Source organism: Pseudophryne corroboree, chromosome 3 (genome assembly GCF_028390025.1).
Source record: "Pseudophryne corroboree isolate aPseCor3 chromosome 3, aPseCor3.hap2, whole genome shotgun sequence".
Lineage (NCBI taxonomy): Eukaryota > Metazoa > Chordata > Amphibia > Anura > Myobatrachidae > Pseudophryne > Pseudophryne corroboree.
The window spans coordinates 253,675,882-253,694,237 of record NC_086446.1 but is presented as its reverse complement, the minus strand read 5'-3'; the positions used below and the strand labels follow the sequence as shown (position 1 = coordinate 253,694,237).

Sequence of the window (18,356 nt, the reverse complement as noted above, 5' to 3'; positions counted from 1 at the left end):
ATCAGCTGCTGGATGAATGTCGAGAATGGTAGATTGATAGATACTATAGCTGGGCTATAGACAGGAGGTAATTAGTTGCTGAATAAATGTCATGGAGGGTAGGTTAGAAGATACTGTAGCCACTGGCGTATTTATCATGGGTACATGGCATCCGAGGGCAAACACTACACCCATTTATTTTAACACTTACCCTCTGTAGTCCCACGTCGGCAGCAGCAGCGCTGCAGAAATCACCAGGAAAATGGCGCAGTCACCATTTTCCTGGCGTTTTGCACATACACAGTTAGAAAATCACAGATAAAATATCTCCCGCACCATTTTCACTGAGACATACACATACGCAGTAGACTCTGGTACAGCGTTAGGGTCCCCTAGTGCCCCTAGTGCCAAGAGTCTACATCACTGCTGGCTAGAGAGGAGGGCACCCAGACAGAGTCTGCACAGGGCGTCTCCTCTATAGAAGCACCCCTGACTTTAGCTTATAGATAGAGGTAATTAGCTGCTGCATGACAGTCAGGGTGGGTAGGTTAGTAACAGGGACGTGTGGTGAGGTAACTGGCTCAGGTGGCTAATAACAGAGCCATCTTTACACACAATCTACGAGCCCAAGTGTTCATGTGGGCATTATAGAAAGGTGCAGCAGGTATATACTGCTGAAAATTTGGTGTGGTTTGTCCAGAGATGTGCGGAAAAGATAGTTCCTCCCCTGTCATAGACTTTTTACTCCAGAGTTTTGACTTTAAAAATTATTAGAATAATACAAAGAAGATGTTTATGTTATATTCTATGTAATTACAGATGGAGCCACACTAGTCGTGGCTACGTCTGTGCCTGGGCGCGCCTGTTAACAAGAGTGTCTCTGTCCGGGTGCGCGCACCCATGACGGAGATGTGCCCCATTCACTAGATTGGGAGAGCGTCTCTGTCCGGGGCACGTGAGACGCTGACAGAGATGCGCTCCATTCTAGTGAATGGGAGAGCATCTCTGTGCACTCCCGGCGGGACTAGGCCGACGGATCGCCTAGTCACACCATGAGTGCACGCCTGCGATGGAGCCACCTCAGATGAGCGCAGCTCCACCTGTATCATACACTTTTTATAGTCAAAACTCTGGCTTATACTAGAGTATGACAGAACAGGCTCTGCCTCACCAGCCTCGCATGTCACTGGTTACTAGATAGGTGGGTTATAAGCTGATGAATTAACAGCTGTCTGGTAGTCAGAAATTCAGTGGATAGCTTAGTGGTAAGTATGCCATTGTGCCAGAGACTATTGCGCATGTGCAGGTCTCTGGAACATGGTGCCTGTGCCACGTTCCCAGGTACATCTCTTTTGTGCATGTGCGAATCATCGGTGAATGACCATTATCCCAGGCATTTCTGAAGCTCTGACGAAGCAGTAAGTATTATTAAAATTTATGGGTGCAAGGTGTGCAGTGTGGGGGCCTCCTGGACCCATTTGCACCGCACACCTTGCACCCATTATAGATACACCAACAGGGGCGTAGCCAGAACATTGTGGACCCCATAGCAACATTTTGAAGGGGCCCCCATCCCAATGCTTCTAGAGAGACTGAAGCAGTTGTTAATTTTATGCCCTATAATAGTGCCCTAGTTCATTTTCTGAACCATAGTAGAACCTTATTTAATGTTATGCCCCATATTAGTGCCATAGTTTCTTTTATGAATCGTAGTAGTGCTTAAGTTCACCCTATGTCACATTTCAGAGCATTCCTTTCCCTGCGTGTGACACACAGACCCACAACACACAAACATTTTACAGTGTTCAGGAGAGGGACCCTATGCTCTGTGCGCTTGATCCCATTGCATTCAGTATCATCACTAAAGGGATACCCCATACACAGTGTCGGACTGGGGCAAGAATTCCCCCCTGGGGATATGCAGTGGTAAGGCCCATGCTTAAGGGTGTGGCCAGGCAATAGTGGAGGTGTGACCAACCACCACAGAGGCCAGGCTAACCGCTAGAGAGTAAATGGGTTGGGCCCATAGTCCTGTGCAGTATAAGGTAACATATGTATAATGTATAATTAAAGTGCACTAGGATAATGTCTGGAACCTAATCCCACCGGTTGTTTCCCCTGTTCCCCTGTGGGCCAGTCCGACCCTGCCCATACAACTCCACAGGACTGGTAACTATTTAAATCCATTGGATATTAGCCCCTGCAAAGGATTTGACAATAATACCTACCCATATAGAGGATTTGAATCTAATGTCCTAAATATGTATTCTGAGACATTAACCAGAGACTGGTGACATACAGCACCATCATTGTATTAATCGTTTTATTCTTACACCTGTCTGCTTGATTAGTGATTAAGCTCTGTTTTTGTTTTGCATGTATTTACTTATTGTGGAGTGACTTTCCAGTATAACAGCTGCATGGAGAACAGCTCGATTAAAGCGCCTAACTAGGGTCAGCCACTAGTGACACACCCTTCCCCTTTTTTAATAGCTTTCAGGAGTGGGGTGGCTATTGGCGGCAGCCGCTGTGATGTCCAGGAGTGGATGGTGCTATCAACAGGGACTTTCATTCCTGGAGGGGTGGGGGTGCTATCAGCAGCGGTGGCCCAGTGTGGAAGGAGTTAGGTATGGGGGATCGGAAACAGGTCCTAGAAAAATGTAGCCCTTGGTGAAAGATACAGCCCTGTTGGGAGGAGACCCGTGCCCGCAGCGTGATGAGCACAGCGAGTCTGCAAGGGTCTGTCTAGCACTCGCCCCGCTGCCGTCATTCTGTCACTCGCTGTCGGGATCATGACAGCTGGGATCCCGTCCACTGGCAATTTTACTGGGGGAATGAAGTGGTAGGGGCCCATGTTTAAGGGTGTGGTAAGCCTCCAGAGGGGTGTGGCCAACCGCTACAAAGGTTTGGCTAACCATTAGAGAGGGCATGGTCTGGGCCCCCTGATATATATATATATAGTACTAGTGCATGCATGATAATATACCAGATTAATAACAGTAATTCACTGTAGAAAATAAACCATAGTCTCGTGCAATATAAGGTAACATACAGTATGTATAATATGTAATTCAAGTGCACAGTCTGGAACCCGATCTCAAGAGGAGGAGATTGGTGCCCAAGCGGTGGGGCCTACCGGGGGTTTCCCCTGTACCCCTGTGGGCCAGTCCCACCCTGTACGCCAGTCCCATTAGCATTTCTTCCTGCACTTACATTATTTAGGGGAGCTCTAGTAATCAATTCAATGAGAAGGGGAAAGCTACTAACAGAATTGGGAAAGTCAGTTCAATATTTTTTGGGGGAGGGGTGTATTAAGATTATATGAATAATAATAATAATAATAATAATAATAATAATAATAATGGAAAAGGCATTCAATCACAATATCACAAGTCCCAAGAATTTCTTGTCACATACTGTGCTTCAGTATTAGGGAAACATGTGTCAAACTTTGGAGAGAGATAAAGTACCACCCAATCAGCTTCTGTCATTTTTCTGGCACAGCTTGTTGGTACTTTATATCTCTCCGAGGTTTTATATGAAATTAGTATGTTTTACCGACAGACGGGATGCCGGCTGTCAGTATAATGACAGCAGAAGCCCGTCTTCAGGGCCAGTGGCTCGCTTCACTCGCCACTTCCACTCAGGCTTAGACCCGCCAACCGAGTGGGAATACCCGGCAGAGGTCCAGATTCCGTCTGGTGGTATTTCACCGGCTGATGGGATTCTGGTATCCGTCCCCTGGGGGAATCCAACAGCCAGTATTTTAACTGCATCTCATTTATACATCTCCCCTTGTATGTCATATTGCCTACGTTTTATTACTCCTATCTGAGAGATCCCAGATCGGGGGCTCCGGAAGTAATTTGTGTCATCACTGATCTGCCAGCTTTACAAGGAGATCAAGTGGGATCTGGGTGGTTGTGCAGTTTTCCTAGGAGATCTCAAAAAAATATTATAGTTATGGGAAAGTAGACAAGTACGAGGTATGCTTGCATGTATATGATGTACAGTAGTCTGTGAGTGTCTCTTTAGTACATTATATTTTAAATTGTTTTTGTTTTTTTATTGTGGACAGCAGGCGTTTCAGTTGTGCCTTTTTTCTGTTTTTAATATCTCCTACACTCCCACCTTCTGAAGCAAAACAAAAACTTACATTTACCTTATGGTAACATCGGAAGTAAGCTGCACGCTCGTCAGAAAACTTTTCCAGTCTCTTCGGCCCCTTGCTAGAAGCTTTCTTGAATACTAACCAACACCTCTGATAAATCTGCAAGCATAGGAAGACAGGACTGTCACATGTAGTGTCCCCAACAGGCTGAAATACAGATTCACACACTTACTATGTAAAGCCCCTAAACACATTGACTGAATGAAGACATTGCTGTGGCTGCAGTATAAAAAGTATTATTCACCCCCTTTGATATTTAACACAACTATTTATTCTTACATCATAACATCAAAGTGTAGTTGCTCTGGAATTCCTATGGAAGAGCATTTAACGGTGTGGGCTTAATCATTTAATGAAATACGGTTGGAGGCTGGGCTGTTTTGTTTAATGGTGTGATGGAGGTTAATAATTTAATATAATGGGGGAAGTGAGTACTTGGTTATTAATTTAATAGTGTAGTGGGAGTTAATAATTAAATTTAATAGAGGTGGGGGACAGGGATATTAATTTAATGATGTGATGAGGGTTGATCATTTTATAGTGGGAGGGTACAATTAATTTATTGGCTAATTACTTGGTGGTGGAGTCTGGATGATACAATAGTAGCACCATAGTGGAACCTATAAATGTAATTCTTGTATGATTAGAAGGCTATTAATTGAATATGGGAATAAGTTTGGCTATTGTTAAATATTAGTAATAATTATTTCATTTCAGGAAAGTTAGCTCTCATTTTAAAAACACATGACTGTATGACCTCACTGTCTAGCACAGGGGTACTCAACTACTATCCTTAAGTACCACTAATTGGTCATGTTTGCAGGTATATCTGTATGTGGAAACAAGGGGTATAATTACTGACCAATATAGATTATCTCCCCTGTGCATGATTAAAGAAATCCTCAAATTATGCCCTGTTGGAGGCATTTGAGAATTAGGTCGATTTTATTAGCAGGAAAGCCTTGGTGATTGGCTTATTAAATGGGGCAGTACGGATGTGTCATGGTTAGCATTGCTGCCTCAAAGCACTAAGGCCATGTGTTCGATTACCAAGTGTGGAGTTTGTATACTCTCCCCGTACTTGTGTGGGTTTCTTCTGGGTACTCTGGTTTCCTCCCACTATCTAAAAAAATACTGGCAGGTTAACTGGCTCCCGACAAAAAATTAAGCCTAATGTGTAAGTGTGTGCATGTACAGTACATGGGCAGACTATGGTCCAAGTGGTTCTTATATGCTGTCAAATTCTATGTTTCTATGTTACATACAGAGCGATTAAGAAAACTGTTGGGCAATATTGTGAATATAGGCCTCACTTCAATGCTTTGCATGCCCCATGAAAGAACATGAATGAGCCTGCTTGGCAGGCATAAGGAAGTGATAAACCAAGGTGATAAAGGCACCAGCCAATCAGCTCGAATATGTAAATTAACAGTTATGATCTGATTGGCTGGCTCCTTTATTACCTTGCACAGATCACTGGTTTATCACTTCCTTATGCCTTCTCCAGGTTAATACATCTGCCCCTGAGACTCATGCATTTTATGTGCAGACAGAATCATACATCCCAATACTAGAAGAGAAGGATGACATCGTAGCCAGGGAAGACGAGGATGTGTGATCATGTTTTATTTTCAAGAAAATGCCATGTTTCATACTGCACACAAAACATAAATCTGCCTGCTTAGCATGTAACAGTGCATCACCTCCTAACCCCTTGCAAATCTGGATTAACTCCCTGATTGCAGAAAAGAGGGACTGTCTTCCCAGAGAGGAGGTTTGTAGTATAGTAACTCTTTACTGGGTCACAGGATATTTACTAACTTTAAAAATATCCACTGTGAGAGAGCTCCTGGAAAGGAGAAGCAGATTAGCGTGGGCCCTGCCTATCTGTGAAGAAGGGGTGGAGCTAAGATGACTTGATTCCCGGAGAATTGTGATAACACATCCCCGTCCTGTTAATTTCAGTAGTAAGTGTAAGGGATGCCGGATGGTGACCTACACTTAAGGGAGTCCGTGGGAGTTCTCTGGATGTTTCAGTAGAACATCCAGAGAACTCCCACGGACTCCCTTAAGTGTAGGTCACCATCCTGCATCCCTTACATAGCATAGTTGACAGTGATGATCTGAGGGACTTTTCATGTTTCCATGATTAGCTGTGTACAGTATGTGATTACATGTTTGTGTCAGGGTATTAGTTCTTCATATATCTCAACTGTTTTTCATTCAGAATAAGGTGCATGACCACATTGCGACGAGGATGAGGACATACTCCCAGAACATGCCCAGCTCTTTTTCTGGGCTGCACCTATCTCCTTCAAACAACCATTCATGACCTTACCGCTACTAAGCTATGCAGAACAACAGTGTACCTGAGATACCACCCAACTTACTTACTCACGGGGTGAATGTATCCCAATTGGAGCGGCAGAACAGAGGATTTAAATAAGAACTATACCACCTAAATTGATACAGTTATGATATTAAAGTATTACACCTTTTATACTGAAGGATGGAACATGTACTGTATCCGTTAGAATAACACACAGTATGCATACCAATCACATAGGGAAACACTAAAGCCATGCAGCGCTGTCCAGAAAAAAATATAACTTCATTTTCCAATATGTATTTCAAATGTTAAACAAAGACCTCACAGGAACATGGAATGATTCAATGCATCCTATAGCTCTCCTGGACCATACTATTTAGGTTTGTACATTTAATATTACTTTCATTGTAAACACAAAATGAATATCATATTTAAATGCTTGCCAATTAGGTTCAGCCAAAGGCCCTAATTTCCATATGCATGTGATTTCATGTTGACATAATTAGTTTCTAAAGTTCAAAATCAGTGATTAACTATTAGATTTCTGAGGAATCAATATTTTAAAAATGCGGTAATAAAGTTTATTTTCTGTAGCTGCTTGTCATGGTGATAGAAAACCACTAATAATCACACTGTACTATTGATACCCAAGGGCACCTGGATGATGCAGAGGTGCAGGCAGCACTAATGTTTGTGCAGTTGAGTGATTTTTTGCTACTGTACATGTACAAAAAGTCCTTACTAAGCACACGCAACGTGCACGATGGCGTATGAAATCACTATTACATGAGACAGCTTTTGCAGTCTATGGGTGGTTCAGGGTGGAGACTGGGTCCTAAAGTATCATGGGGAGTGTTATGGGCATGTTTTAGCATGTGGTTGTGATCTGCTTTGCAGCACACAGCCACAGTGGCCTTATCTTATGAAAGTTACAAGGGGAGGCTCTGCACCAACCAGGGCTGCCAGAGGAGTCGATGTTGTGACCAATGGTGCATGAATGGTGGAGATATCAGATCTGCCAGTATTTTTTGAGCATTGCAAAGTGGGTGCTGCATGACTTATGAAGGCCATCACATGGTAGTGCATAAGGGGAATGCTTTAACGCTAATTTGCATATTTTGACACTTTCAAATCCAGATTCCAAATCAAGGCAAAACAACATCGAGGCGTCGGATTCTTGTGGGTTTTGGATTCTATATAAAGGTCCCGTGGCGATTTCACTCTGTTCTCAGGCACGCTGCTGTGTGCTGTGCCGTACTCTGCTGGTTTAAGTGACTGTGCTGTGTCCAGAGTGTGTCTAGATTCCACACAAGTGGCTGTGCTGTGTCCAGACTCCAGGCAAGTGGCTGTGCTGTATCCATCCTGATGTCATTAATAGGGAATTGGGGAGAGCTAACGGGTGCCTGGTAGAATTATAGATAAAATAGTATTGTATTGAGATATATTATACTCATATTAGCAAAATATTTTTCACCCTAATTGATACATAATACAGATAGTGAGAAGATACGGTTAACAGTATTGTCACATATGGATAAATATATCTTCACACTACGGATTTTTTCTTTCTTTTTTTGAAATGAAGTAGGATCCGTTTATAGGAATTTTTTATTGAATATATATTAAAAAATATATTTTAAGTGTAATTTAAAGTAAGAAGAGTGCCCCCAGAAAAGGTTTACTTCTTCCTTTCATAACTGCTTTTCTATGTAGAAGGGAAATATTTTCTATTTATTCAGTACTCTTAAACCAAGGGGAGCACCACCAACACAGTAAATCAAAAGGCATTGCATCATTATTATTATTTTCTGTATATTGGTTTACAAATATGAAATTACATTCTAAGAGAAATTATTTTGTATCTGGTGCAGGTCTGACAAATTCTGTTCTTCTGTATCCATCCTTACAAGTGGCTGTGCTGTGTCCAGACTGTGTCTATATTCCATACAAGTGGCTGTGCTGTGTTTAAACTAGAGATGAGCGCCTGAAATTTTTCGGGTTTTGTGTTTTGGTTTTGGGTTCGGTTCCGCGGCCGTGTTTTGGGTTCGAACGCGTTTTGGCAAAACCTCACCGAATTTTTTTTGTCGGATTCGGGTGTGTATTGGATTCGGGTGTTTTTTTCAAAAAACACTAAAAAACAGCTTAAATCATAGAATTTGGGGGTCATTTTGATCCCAAAGTATTATTAACCTCAAAAACCATAATTTACACTCATTTTCAGTCTATTCTGAATACCTCACACCTCACAATATTATTTTTAGTCCTAAAATTTGCACCGAGGTCGCTGTGTGAGTAAGATAAGCGACCCTAGTGGCCGACACAAACACCGGGCCCATCTAGGAGTGGCACTGCAGTGTCACGCAGGATGTCCCTTCCAAAAAACCCTCCCCAAACAGCACATGACGCAACGAAAAAAAGAGGCGCAATGAGGTAGCTGTGTGAGTAAGATTAGCGACCCTAGTGGCCGACACAAACACCGGGCCCATCTAGGAGTGGCACTGCAGTGTCACGCAGGATGTCCCTTCCAAAAAACCCTCCCCAAACAGCACATGACGCAAAGAAAAAAAGAGGCGCAATGAGGTAGCTGACTGTGTGAGTAAGATTAGCGACCCTAGTGGCCGACACAAACACCGGGCCCATCTAGGAGTGGCACTGCAGTGTCACGCAGGATGTCCCTTCCAAAAAACCCTCCCCAATCAGCACATGATGCAAAGAAAAAGAAAAGAAAAAAGAGGTGCAAGATGGAATTGTCCTTGGGCCCTCCCACCCACCCTTATGTTGTATAAACAAAACAGGACATGCACACTTTAACCAACCCATCATTTCAGTGACAGGGTCTGCCACACGACTGTGACTGATATGACGGGTTGGTTTGGACCCCCCCCAAAAAAGAAGCAATTAATCTCTCCTTGCACAAACTGGCTCTACAGAGGCAAGATGTCCACCTCATCTTCACCCTCCGATATATCACCGTGTACATCCCCCTCCTCACAGATTATCAATTCGTCCCCACTGGAATCCACCATCTCAGCTCCCTGTGTACTTTGTGGAGGCAATTGCTGCTGGTCAATGTCTCCGCGGAGGAATTGATTATAATTCATTTTAATGAACATCATCTTCTCCACATTTTCTGGATGTAACCTCGTACGCCGATTGCTGACAAGGTGAGCGGCGGCACTAAACACTCTTTCGGAGTACACACTTGTGGGAGGGCAACTTAGGTAGAATAAAGCCAGTTTGTGCAAGGGCCTCCAAATTGCCTCTTTTTCCTGCCAGTATAAGTACGGACTGTGTGACGTGCCTACTTGGATGCGGTCACTCATATAATCCTCCACCATTCTATCAATGTTGAGAGAATCATATGCAGTGACAGTAGACGACATGTCCGTAATCGTTGTCAGGTCCTTCAGTCCGGACCAGATGTCAGCATCAGCAGTCGCTCCAGACTGCCCTGCATCACCGCCAGCGGGTGGGCTCGGAATTCTGAGCCTTTTCCTCGCACCCCCAGTTGCGGGAGAATGTGAAGGAGGAGATGTTGACAGGTCGCGTTCCGCTTGACTTGACAATTTTGTCACCAGCAGGTCTTTCAACCCCAGCAGACCTGTGTCTGCCGGAAAGAGAGATCCAAGGTAGGCTTTAAATCTAGGATCGAGCACGGTGGCCAAAATGTAGTGCTCTGATTTCAACAGATTGACCACCCGTGAATCCTTGTTAAGCGAATTAAGGGCTGCATCCACAAGTCCCACATGCCTAGCGGAATCGCTCCCTTTTAGCTCCTTCTTCAATGCCTCCAGCTTCTTCTGCAAAAGCCTGATGAGGGGAATGACCTGACTCAGGCTGGCAGTGTCTGAACTGACTTCACGTGTGGCAAGTTCAAAGGGCATCAGAACCTTGCACAACGTTGAAATCATTCTCCACTGCACTTGAGACAGGTGCATTCCACCTACTATATCGTGCTCAATTGTATAGGCTTGAATGGCCTTTTGCTGCTCCTCCAACCTCTGAAGCATATAGAGGGTTGAATTCCACCTCGTTACCACTTCTTGCTTCAGATGATGGCAGGGCAGGTTCAGTAGTTTTTGGTGGTGCTCCAGTCTTCTGTACGTGGTGCCTGTACGCCGAAAGTGTCCCGCAATTTTTCTGGCCACCGACAGCATCTCTTGCACGCCCCTGTCGTTTTTTAAAAAATTCTGCACCACCAAATTCAAGGTATGTGCAAAACATGGGACGTGCTGGAATTTGCCCATATTTAATGCACACACAATATTGCTGGCGTTGTCCGATGCCACAAATCCACAGGAGAGTCCAATTGGGGTAAGCCATTCCGCGATGATCTTCCTCAGTTGCCGTAAGAGGTTTTCAGCTGTGTGCGTATTCTGGAAAGCGGTGATACAAAGCGTAGCCTGCCTAGGAAAGAGTTGGCGTTTGCGAGATGCTGCTACTGGTGCCGCCGCTGCTGTTCTTGCGGCGGGAGTCCATACATCTACCCAGTGGGCTGTCACAGTCATATAGTCCTGACCCTGCCCTGCTCCACTTGTCCACATGTCCGTGGTTAAGTGGACATTGGGTACAACTGCATTTTTTAGGACACTGGTGAGTCTTTTTCTGACGTCCGTGTACATTCTCGGTATCGCCTGCCTAGAGAAGTGGAACCTAGATGGTATTTGGTAACGGGGGCACACTGCCTCAATAAATTGTCTAGTTCCCTGTGAACTAACGGCGGATACCGGACGCACGTCTAACACCAACATAGTTGTCAAGGACTCAGTTATCCGCTTTGCAGTAGGATGACTGCTGTGATATTTCATCTTCCTCGCAAAGGACTGTTGAACAGTCAATTGCTTACTGGAAGTAGTACAAGTGGGCTTACGACTTCCCCTCTGGGATGACCATCGACTCCCAGCGGCAACAACAGCAGCGCCAGCAGCAGTAGGCGTTACACGCAAGGATGCATCGGAGGAATCCCAGGCAGGAGAGGACTCGTCAGAATTGCCAGTGACATGGCCTGCAGGACTATTGGCATTCCTGGGGAAGGAGGAAATTGACACTGAGGGAGTTGGTGGGGTGGTTTGCGTGAGCTTGGTTACAAGAGGAAGGGATTTACTGGTCAGTGGACTGCTTCCGCTGTCACCCAAAGTTTTTGAACTTGTCACTGACTTATTATGAATGCGCTGCAGGTGACGTATAAGGGAGGATGTTCCGAGGTGGTTAACCTCCTTACCCCTACTTATTACAGCTTGACAAAGGGAACACACGGCTTGACACCTGTTGTCCGCATTTCTGGTGAAATACCTCCACACCGAAGAGCTGATTTTTTTGGTATTTTCACCTGGCATGTCAACGGCCATATTCCTCCCACGGACAACAGGTGTCTCCCCGGGTGCCTGACTTAAACAAACCACCTCACCATCAGAATCCTCCTGGTAAATTTCCTCCCCAGCGCCAGCAACACCCATATCCTCCTCATCCTGGTGTACTTCAACACTGACATCTTCAATCTGACTATCAGGAACTGGACTGCGGGTGCTCCTTCCAGCACTTGCAGGGGGCGTGCAAATGGTGGAAGGCGCATGCTCTTCACGTCCAGTGTTGGGAAGGTCAGGCATCGCAACCGACACAATTGGACTCTCCTTGTGGATTTGGGATTTCGAAGAATGCACAGTTCTTTGCTGTGCTGCTTTTGCCAGCTTGAGTCTTTTCATTTTTCTAGCGAGAGGCTGAGTGCTTCCATCCTCATGTGAAGCTGAACCACTAGCCATGAACATAGGCCAGGGCCTCAGCCGTTCCTTGCCACTCCGTGTGGTAAATGGCATATTGGCAAGTTTACGCTTCTCCTCCGACAATTTTATTTTAGGTTTTGGAGTCCTTTTTTTACTGATATTTGGTGTTTTGGATTTGACATGCTCTGTACTATGACATTGGGCATCGGCCTTGGCAGACGACGTTGCTGGCATTTCATCGTCTCGGCCATGACTAGTGGCAGCAGCTTCAGCACGAGGTGGAAGTGGATCTTGATCTTTCCCTAATTTTGGAACCTCAACATTTTTGTTCTCCATATTTTAATAGGCACAACTAAAAGGCACCTCAGGTAAACAATGGAGATGGATGGATTGGATACTAGTATACAATTATGGACGGGCTGCCGAGTGCCGACACAGAGGTAGCCACAGCCGTGAACTACCGCACTGTACTGTGTCTGCTGCTAATATATAGACTGGTTGATAAAGAGATAGTATACTCGTAACTAGTATGTATGTATAAAGAAAGAAAAAAAAACCACGGTTAGGTGGTATATACAATTATGGACGGGCTGCCGAGTGCCGACACAGAGGTAGCCACAGCCGTGAACTACCGCACTGTACTGTGTCTGCTGCTAATATATAGACTGGTTGATAAAGAGATAGTATACTCGTAACTAGTATGTATGTATAAAGAAAGAAAAAAAAACCACGGTTAGGTGGTATATACAATTATGGACGGGCTGCCGAGTGCCGACACAGAGGTAGCCACAGCCGTGAACTACCGCACTGTACTGTGTCTGCTGCTAATATATAGACTGGTTGATAAAGAGATAGTATACTCATAACTAGTATGTATGTATAAAGAAAGAAAAAAAAACCACGGTTAGGTGGTATATACAATTATGGACGGGCTGCCGAGTGCCGACACAGAGGTAGCCACAGCCGTGAACTACCGCACTGTACTGTGTCTGCTGCTAATATATAGACTGGTTGATAAAGAGATAGTATACTCGTAACTAGTATGTATGTATAAAGAAAGAAAAAAAAACCACGGTTAGGTGGTATATACAATTATGGACGGGCTGCCGAGTGCCGACACAGAGGTAGCCACAGCCGTGAACTACCGCACTGTACTGTGTCTGCTGCTAATATATAGACTGGTTGATAAAGAGATAGTATACTCGTAACTAGTATGTATGTATAAAGAAAGAAAAAAAAACCACGGTTAGGTGGTATATACAATTATGGACAGGCTGCCGAGTGCCGACACAGAGGTAGCCACAGCCGTGAACTACCGCACTGTACTGTGTCTGCTGCTAATATAGACTGGTTGATAAAGAGATAGTATACTCGTAACTAGTATGTATGTATAAAGAAAGAAAAAAAAACCACGGTTTGGTGGTATATACAATTATGGACGGGCTGCCGAGTGCCGACACAGAGGTAGCCACAGCCGTGAACTACCGCACTGTACTGTGTCTGCTGCTAATATAGACTGGTTGATAAAGAGATAGTATACTACTAATATTATATATACTGGTGGTCAGGTCACTGGTCACTAGTCACACTGGCAGTGGCACTCCTGCAGCAAAAGTGTGCACTGTTTAATTTTAATATAATATTATGTACTCCTGGCTCCTGCTATAACCTATAACTGGCACTGCAGTAGTGCTCCCCAGTCTCCCCCACAATTATAAGCTGTGTGAGCTGAGCAGTCAGACAGATATATAATATATATAGATGATGCAGCACACTGGCCTGAGCCTGAGCAGTGCACACAGATATGGTATGTGACTGACTGAGTCACTGTGTGTATCGCTTTTTTCAGGCAGAGAACGGATATATTAAATAAACTGCACTGTGTGTCTGGTGGTCACTCACTATATAATATATTATGTACTCCTGGCTCCTGCTATAACCTATAACTGGCACTGCAGTAGTGCTCCCCAGTCTCCCCCACAATTATAAGCTGTGTGAGCTGAGCAGTCAGACAGATATATATAATATTATATATAGATAATAGATGATGCAGCACACTGGCCTGAGCCTGAGCAGTGCACACAGATATGGTATGTGACTGAGTCACTGTGTGCTGTGTATCGCTTTTTTCAGGCAGAGAACGGATTATAAATAAAACTGGTGGTCACTATCAGCAAAACTCTGCACTGTACTGAGTACTCCTAATGCTCCCCAAAATTAGTAAATCAAGTGTCTCTCTAATCTATTCTAAACGGAGAGGACGCCAGCCACGTCCTCTCCCTATCAATCTCAATGCACGTGTGAAAATGGCGGCGACGCGCGGCTCCTTATATAGAATCCGAGTCTCGCGATAGAATCCGAGCCTCGCGAGAATCCGACAGCGTCATGATGACGTTCGGGCGCGCTCGGGTTAACCGAGCAAGGCGGGAAGATCCGAGTCGCTCGGACCCATGAAAAAAAACATGAAGTTCTGGCGGGTTCGGATTCAGAGAAACCGAACCCGCTCATCTCTAGTTTAAACTGCAGGCAAGTGGCTGTGCTGTATCTATTCTTACAAGTGGCTGTGCTACAGTATGTCCAGACTATATCCAGACTCCATACAAGTAGCTGTACTGTATCCATACGAATGGCTGTGCTGTGTCCAGGCTCCAGACAAGGGGCTGTGCTGTATCCATCCATACAAGTGGCTGTGCTTTGTCCAGACTCCATATACAAGTCGCTGGGCTGCCTGTGTCCATCTAAAGTGGCTGTGCTGTGTCCATAAAGTGGCTGTCCAGTGTCCATCCTCTCCTGTGCTCGACGCACCTGTCTAATATACATTTGCACCACTGCTGCTGACACACCTGTCCACTGTCCATCCACTCCAGTTAAAAGTAAGTGGCTATAAATGTTAGTGAGGTTAATAATACTCTAGGAACAAGAAAAGGGCTGAATTATGTGATTTTAGCTTTTTTTTTTTTGTCAATTTTTTAAATTAAAAAATGCAAAACCACATTTTTAACAAAACAAAACAAAACCTAGACAATGAATTATAGCCAAAACCAGCAAAAATGGTCAGATGCAAATCTCTGATCATAATACAACCTTTAATAATTAACAAGGTACCAGAGTATAGTATTTGTTACTGGTGTAGGCAAAGCTTGATGCTCAAATTTTTCTTCAGTTCTCAAGATTTGTCATCTGATACAGATTTCAAGTGAAAAAATTACTTTGCAGTCGCTCATGCATAGAAAACAAAAGCTTTGCATTCATGTTTTGTTATGGTTTTGTGCAACCTTGATTTATCTGACAGCCTTGTAAAGTATCTGCTTACATTATTGATTGGCATAAGCAACCATCATGTTTGCAGATCTGATTGTTTTTCCTGGAGCATAAAATGTATAATGTGTGTTTTACTTACTGTATTCTTCCAAATGCTGACTGGCCTCTAAAGTGTATTTAGAGTTTAATAACTAAATCCAGTTATTTTCACTGGCAGCTATAGGAATAGCCAATTAGAAAATGATGAAGACTAGTAAATTGGTACTTTCCTTCTAAATCTCCAAGGATTTTCATTGATATAAGTGTCACTTTAAATGTTTCAAGAATACCAGGACACAACTATTTATGCATTAAACTAATTTTGATCCATGTGCAATTCAGTTTAATTAAGAAACTGCTGTGTCTATACAGCAGGAAATATTGAACAGTGCATGGGTCATATGACCCTTAATTCTCAAAGTGGATTATTCCCGCAGATTCAATCAATGGTGACCTGAGATAACGGAGGGAGCTCTTTGTTCATCCGTTCCCCCCATCTTATTTCACAGCAGCGGCATAGGGTCTGTTTAGCAAAGACAATTATATTGCTAGTTTATGCACTAAACAATCAATAAAGATTATCTACATTAGAGAACAATTTATGTCTTTATAACACAATTATAACCACGTTAAGCCTCTCTCTGGTTTAGAGATTAAGTAACAGATTGTAAAATGAAATAGAAGCAAAAAGGAGATTATTTATTCTGATCGTGACCAATCATTCTACGATTGTGTGCATTGGGCTTATATTAATGATCCTCGCTCACCTGGGGCATCCATACCAACCTGGGTATTTTACATTATCCTGCACAGAGTGTTTCTTCATTGCCAAGGGGCAGATTGGCTATAGACTTTACCAGGCCCATCTGGAGGTGGCCTGATGTATTTCATTTTCTGTTTGTTTGTTTTTTTATGTTTTTTTTTTTTTACCCTTTTGTAGATTGTAGCTGTATCTGGTCACCCCATGGACCCTGATGCTGCCTGTGTCAGGGAAGTACTTGCATAGCAAGGATTAACAACCCCCCCCCAAACTAGTGATGCCAGGGACCCAGCTAATGGCTGACCTCTGAACTCGATGGAGGAACCTGTTGAGTGGGAGCAGAGAGAGCTCTGAAGAGATGGAGCCCAGATGTGTCAGCAGCCCGGGAACTGTGCTGGGCTGAGAGTGAGCAGCAGTCAGCTGTCCAGCTTAGCACAGTGGGACTGTGGTGCTGCACCAGTTGGACTGCAGTAGTACTCTGTCAGCGGGAAAGCGCTGCCTAGCAGTGAGGCTGCCCATGATCACAAGGGAGCGGAGGTCCGAGGAGACGGAACTAAGAGGTACAGCCAAGTGTTCCTTAGAATGACATCCCCACGTGGGTTTAGCTACATAAAAAGGGGAAAGCCAGCAATAGCCAGTCAGAGAGACCCGCACTTTAACATCTGCCAGCCTGTATGAAAGCCTGCCAGCTCAGTGTGAGGAGAGAGACAATGGCACCAGTAACAGGCAGTGTGCACACGCGCATCAGCCAACAACAGGCGATCGCCAAATAGCAACAGGTTGGTGCGAAAATTTCATTCGCACAGGCGCTCACAAGGTGATTGACAGGAGGAGCCCATGTGTGGGTGGTAACTAACAGTTTTCAGGGAGGGTGTCTGATGTCATATCTGGCCCCAATCAGCCTGTTCACATCGCACTGCAGGAGTAAGTCCTGGGCTGCGCAGAGACTGCACACACTGAGTGAGGTGCGAACGGATTTGCCGCTGCCTGCATGCGATCGCACGGGTGATTTCCACTCCTTCTTGGGAGGCGACTATCCGAACGCAGGGCAGCAACATTAGCAGCACAGCGATCAGGTCTGAATCACCCCCTATAAGTGTTATACTATAATGTATGTATTATGCAATTCATGAACTGTTTGATACATGAACTTTAGATAGTGCGCTATTAATTACAGTTTGTGATATGTGCTATAAGCTTATAATTTGCAAATCATAATATTTTACAATCAATGGCACATACTGGTATAGGCACTATTGTGCGTGCACGGCGACCATTTTCCAACTGATTTTTTTGCCATGGCTGCAGCGCTGACTCAGGACTACGGAAAGGTCATTGAAGTATTTAAACATGTGTGCAGTGTGGGTCCCCTAGACCCAGTGGCCCATGTGCAGCGCACACACTGCACCCATTATAGTAATACCAATGTATACTAGGTTGCTACAGCACATCAGCAAATTGCACAAAAGTAAATTTAAAAAAAATGTTGTTTGAAATATTTGTTACAGTTTATACAGCATGTCAGCATGGAAGGATAAAATGCCAAAGGAATCAAAGGATAGAAGGCTGAATCAATAAACAGGAAAGACATGGTTTCAGGAGGAACTGAACCTATGGTAAGACTGACAGTGGTGCTTTCAACATTTTATTTTCAAGAGCCAATGTCCATCAAAGCGAAATTAGGAACTGGTGTCAAGTAGCATCCATGGAAATACCTCCCAATACAATCTGTGGCCAGTTAAAAATGTAACAGAACTCATGCAAAAAAAAGTATTCACCTATGGCAACCTTCATTCTCTTAGAACGCTATGGGCAAGATGTAATGGAGTTGGAGGCATAGGCATTATCTGTAAACGGACTGTTTAATTGCAATTTTGTACAAGTATTTTACTTTTATATAGTGTTTTACTTATATGTACATAAATGTTATTTTTAAATGTTATTGAATAAATCAATTGTTGCGCTTCCTTAGATTATCATTATTCTATAAGGGTGTGTAATGTCAGCTCTGGACCCGATCAGCCAGTTCTCTTTGCACTGTAGGAGTAAGTCCTGGGCTGCGCACAGACTGCACACAGTGGAAAAAACATTAGAGGG

At 44.0% G+C, this 18,356-nt stretch overlaps 1 protein-coding gene across 8 annotated transcripts in view; it reads right to left on the bottom strand.

The window, feature by feature from the left end:
* DOK5 (docking protein 5) overlaps positions 1-18,356 on the bottom strand; it is a 338,062-nt gene that overhangs the window by 120,387 nt on the left and 199,319 nt on the right. For 5 of the 8 annotated variants that reach the window (XM_063959003.1, XM_063959005.1, XM_063959008.1 and 2 more), the window contains one exon: positions 4,136-4,249. The exons of 2 other annotated variants lie outside the window; for them this stretch is intronic. In XM_063959003.1, coding sequence (XP_063815073.1) covers positions 4,136-4,249 — 114 coding nt within the window. The remainder of the gene's footprint in view (positions 1-4,135; positions 4,250-18,356) is intronic. One more of the 8 variants, XM_063959004.1, reaches the window with a different exon arrangement.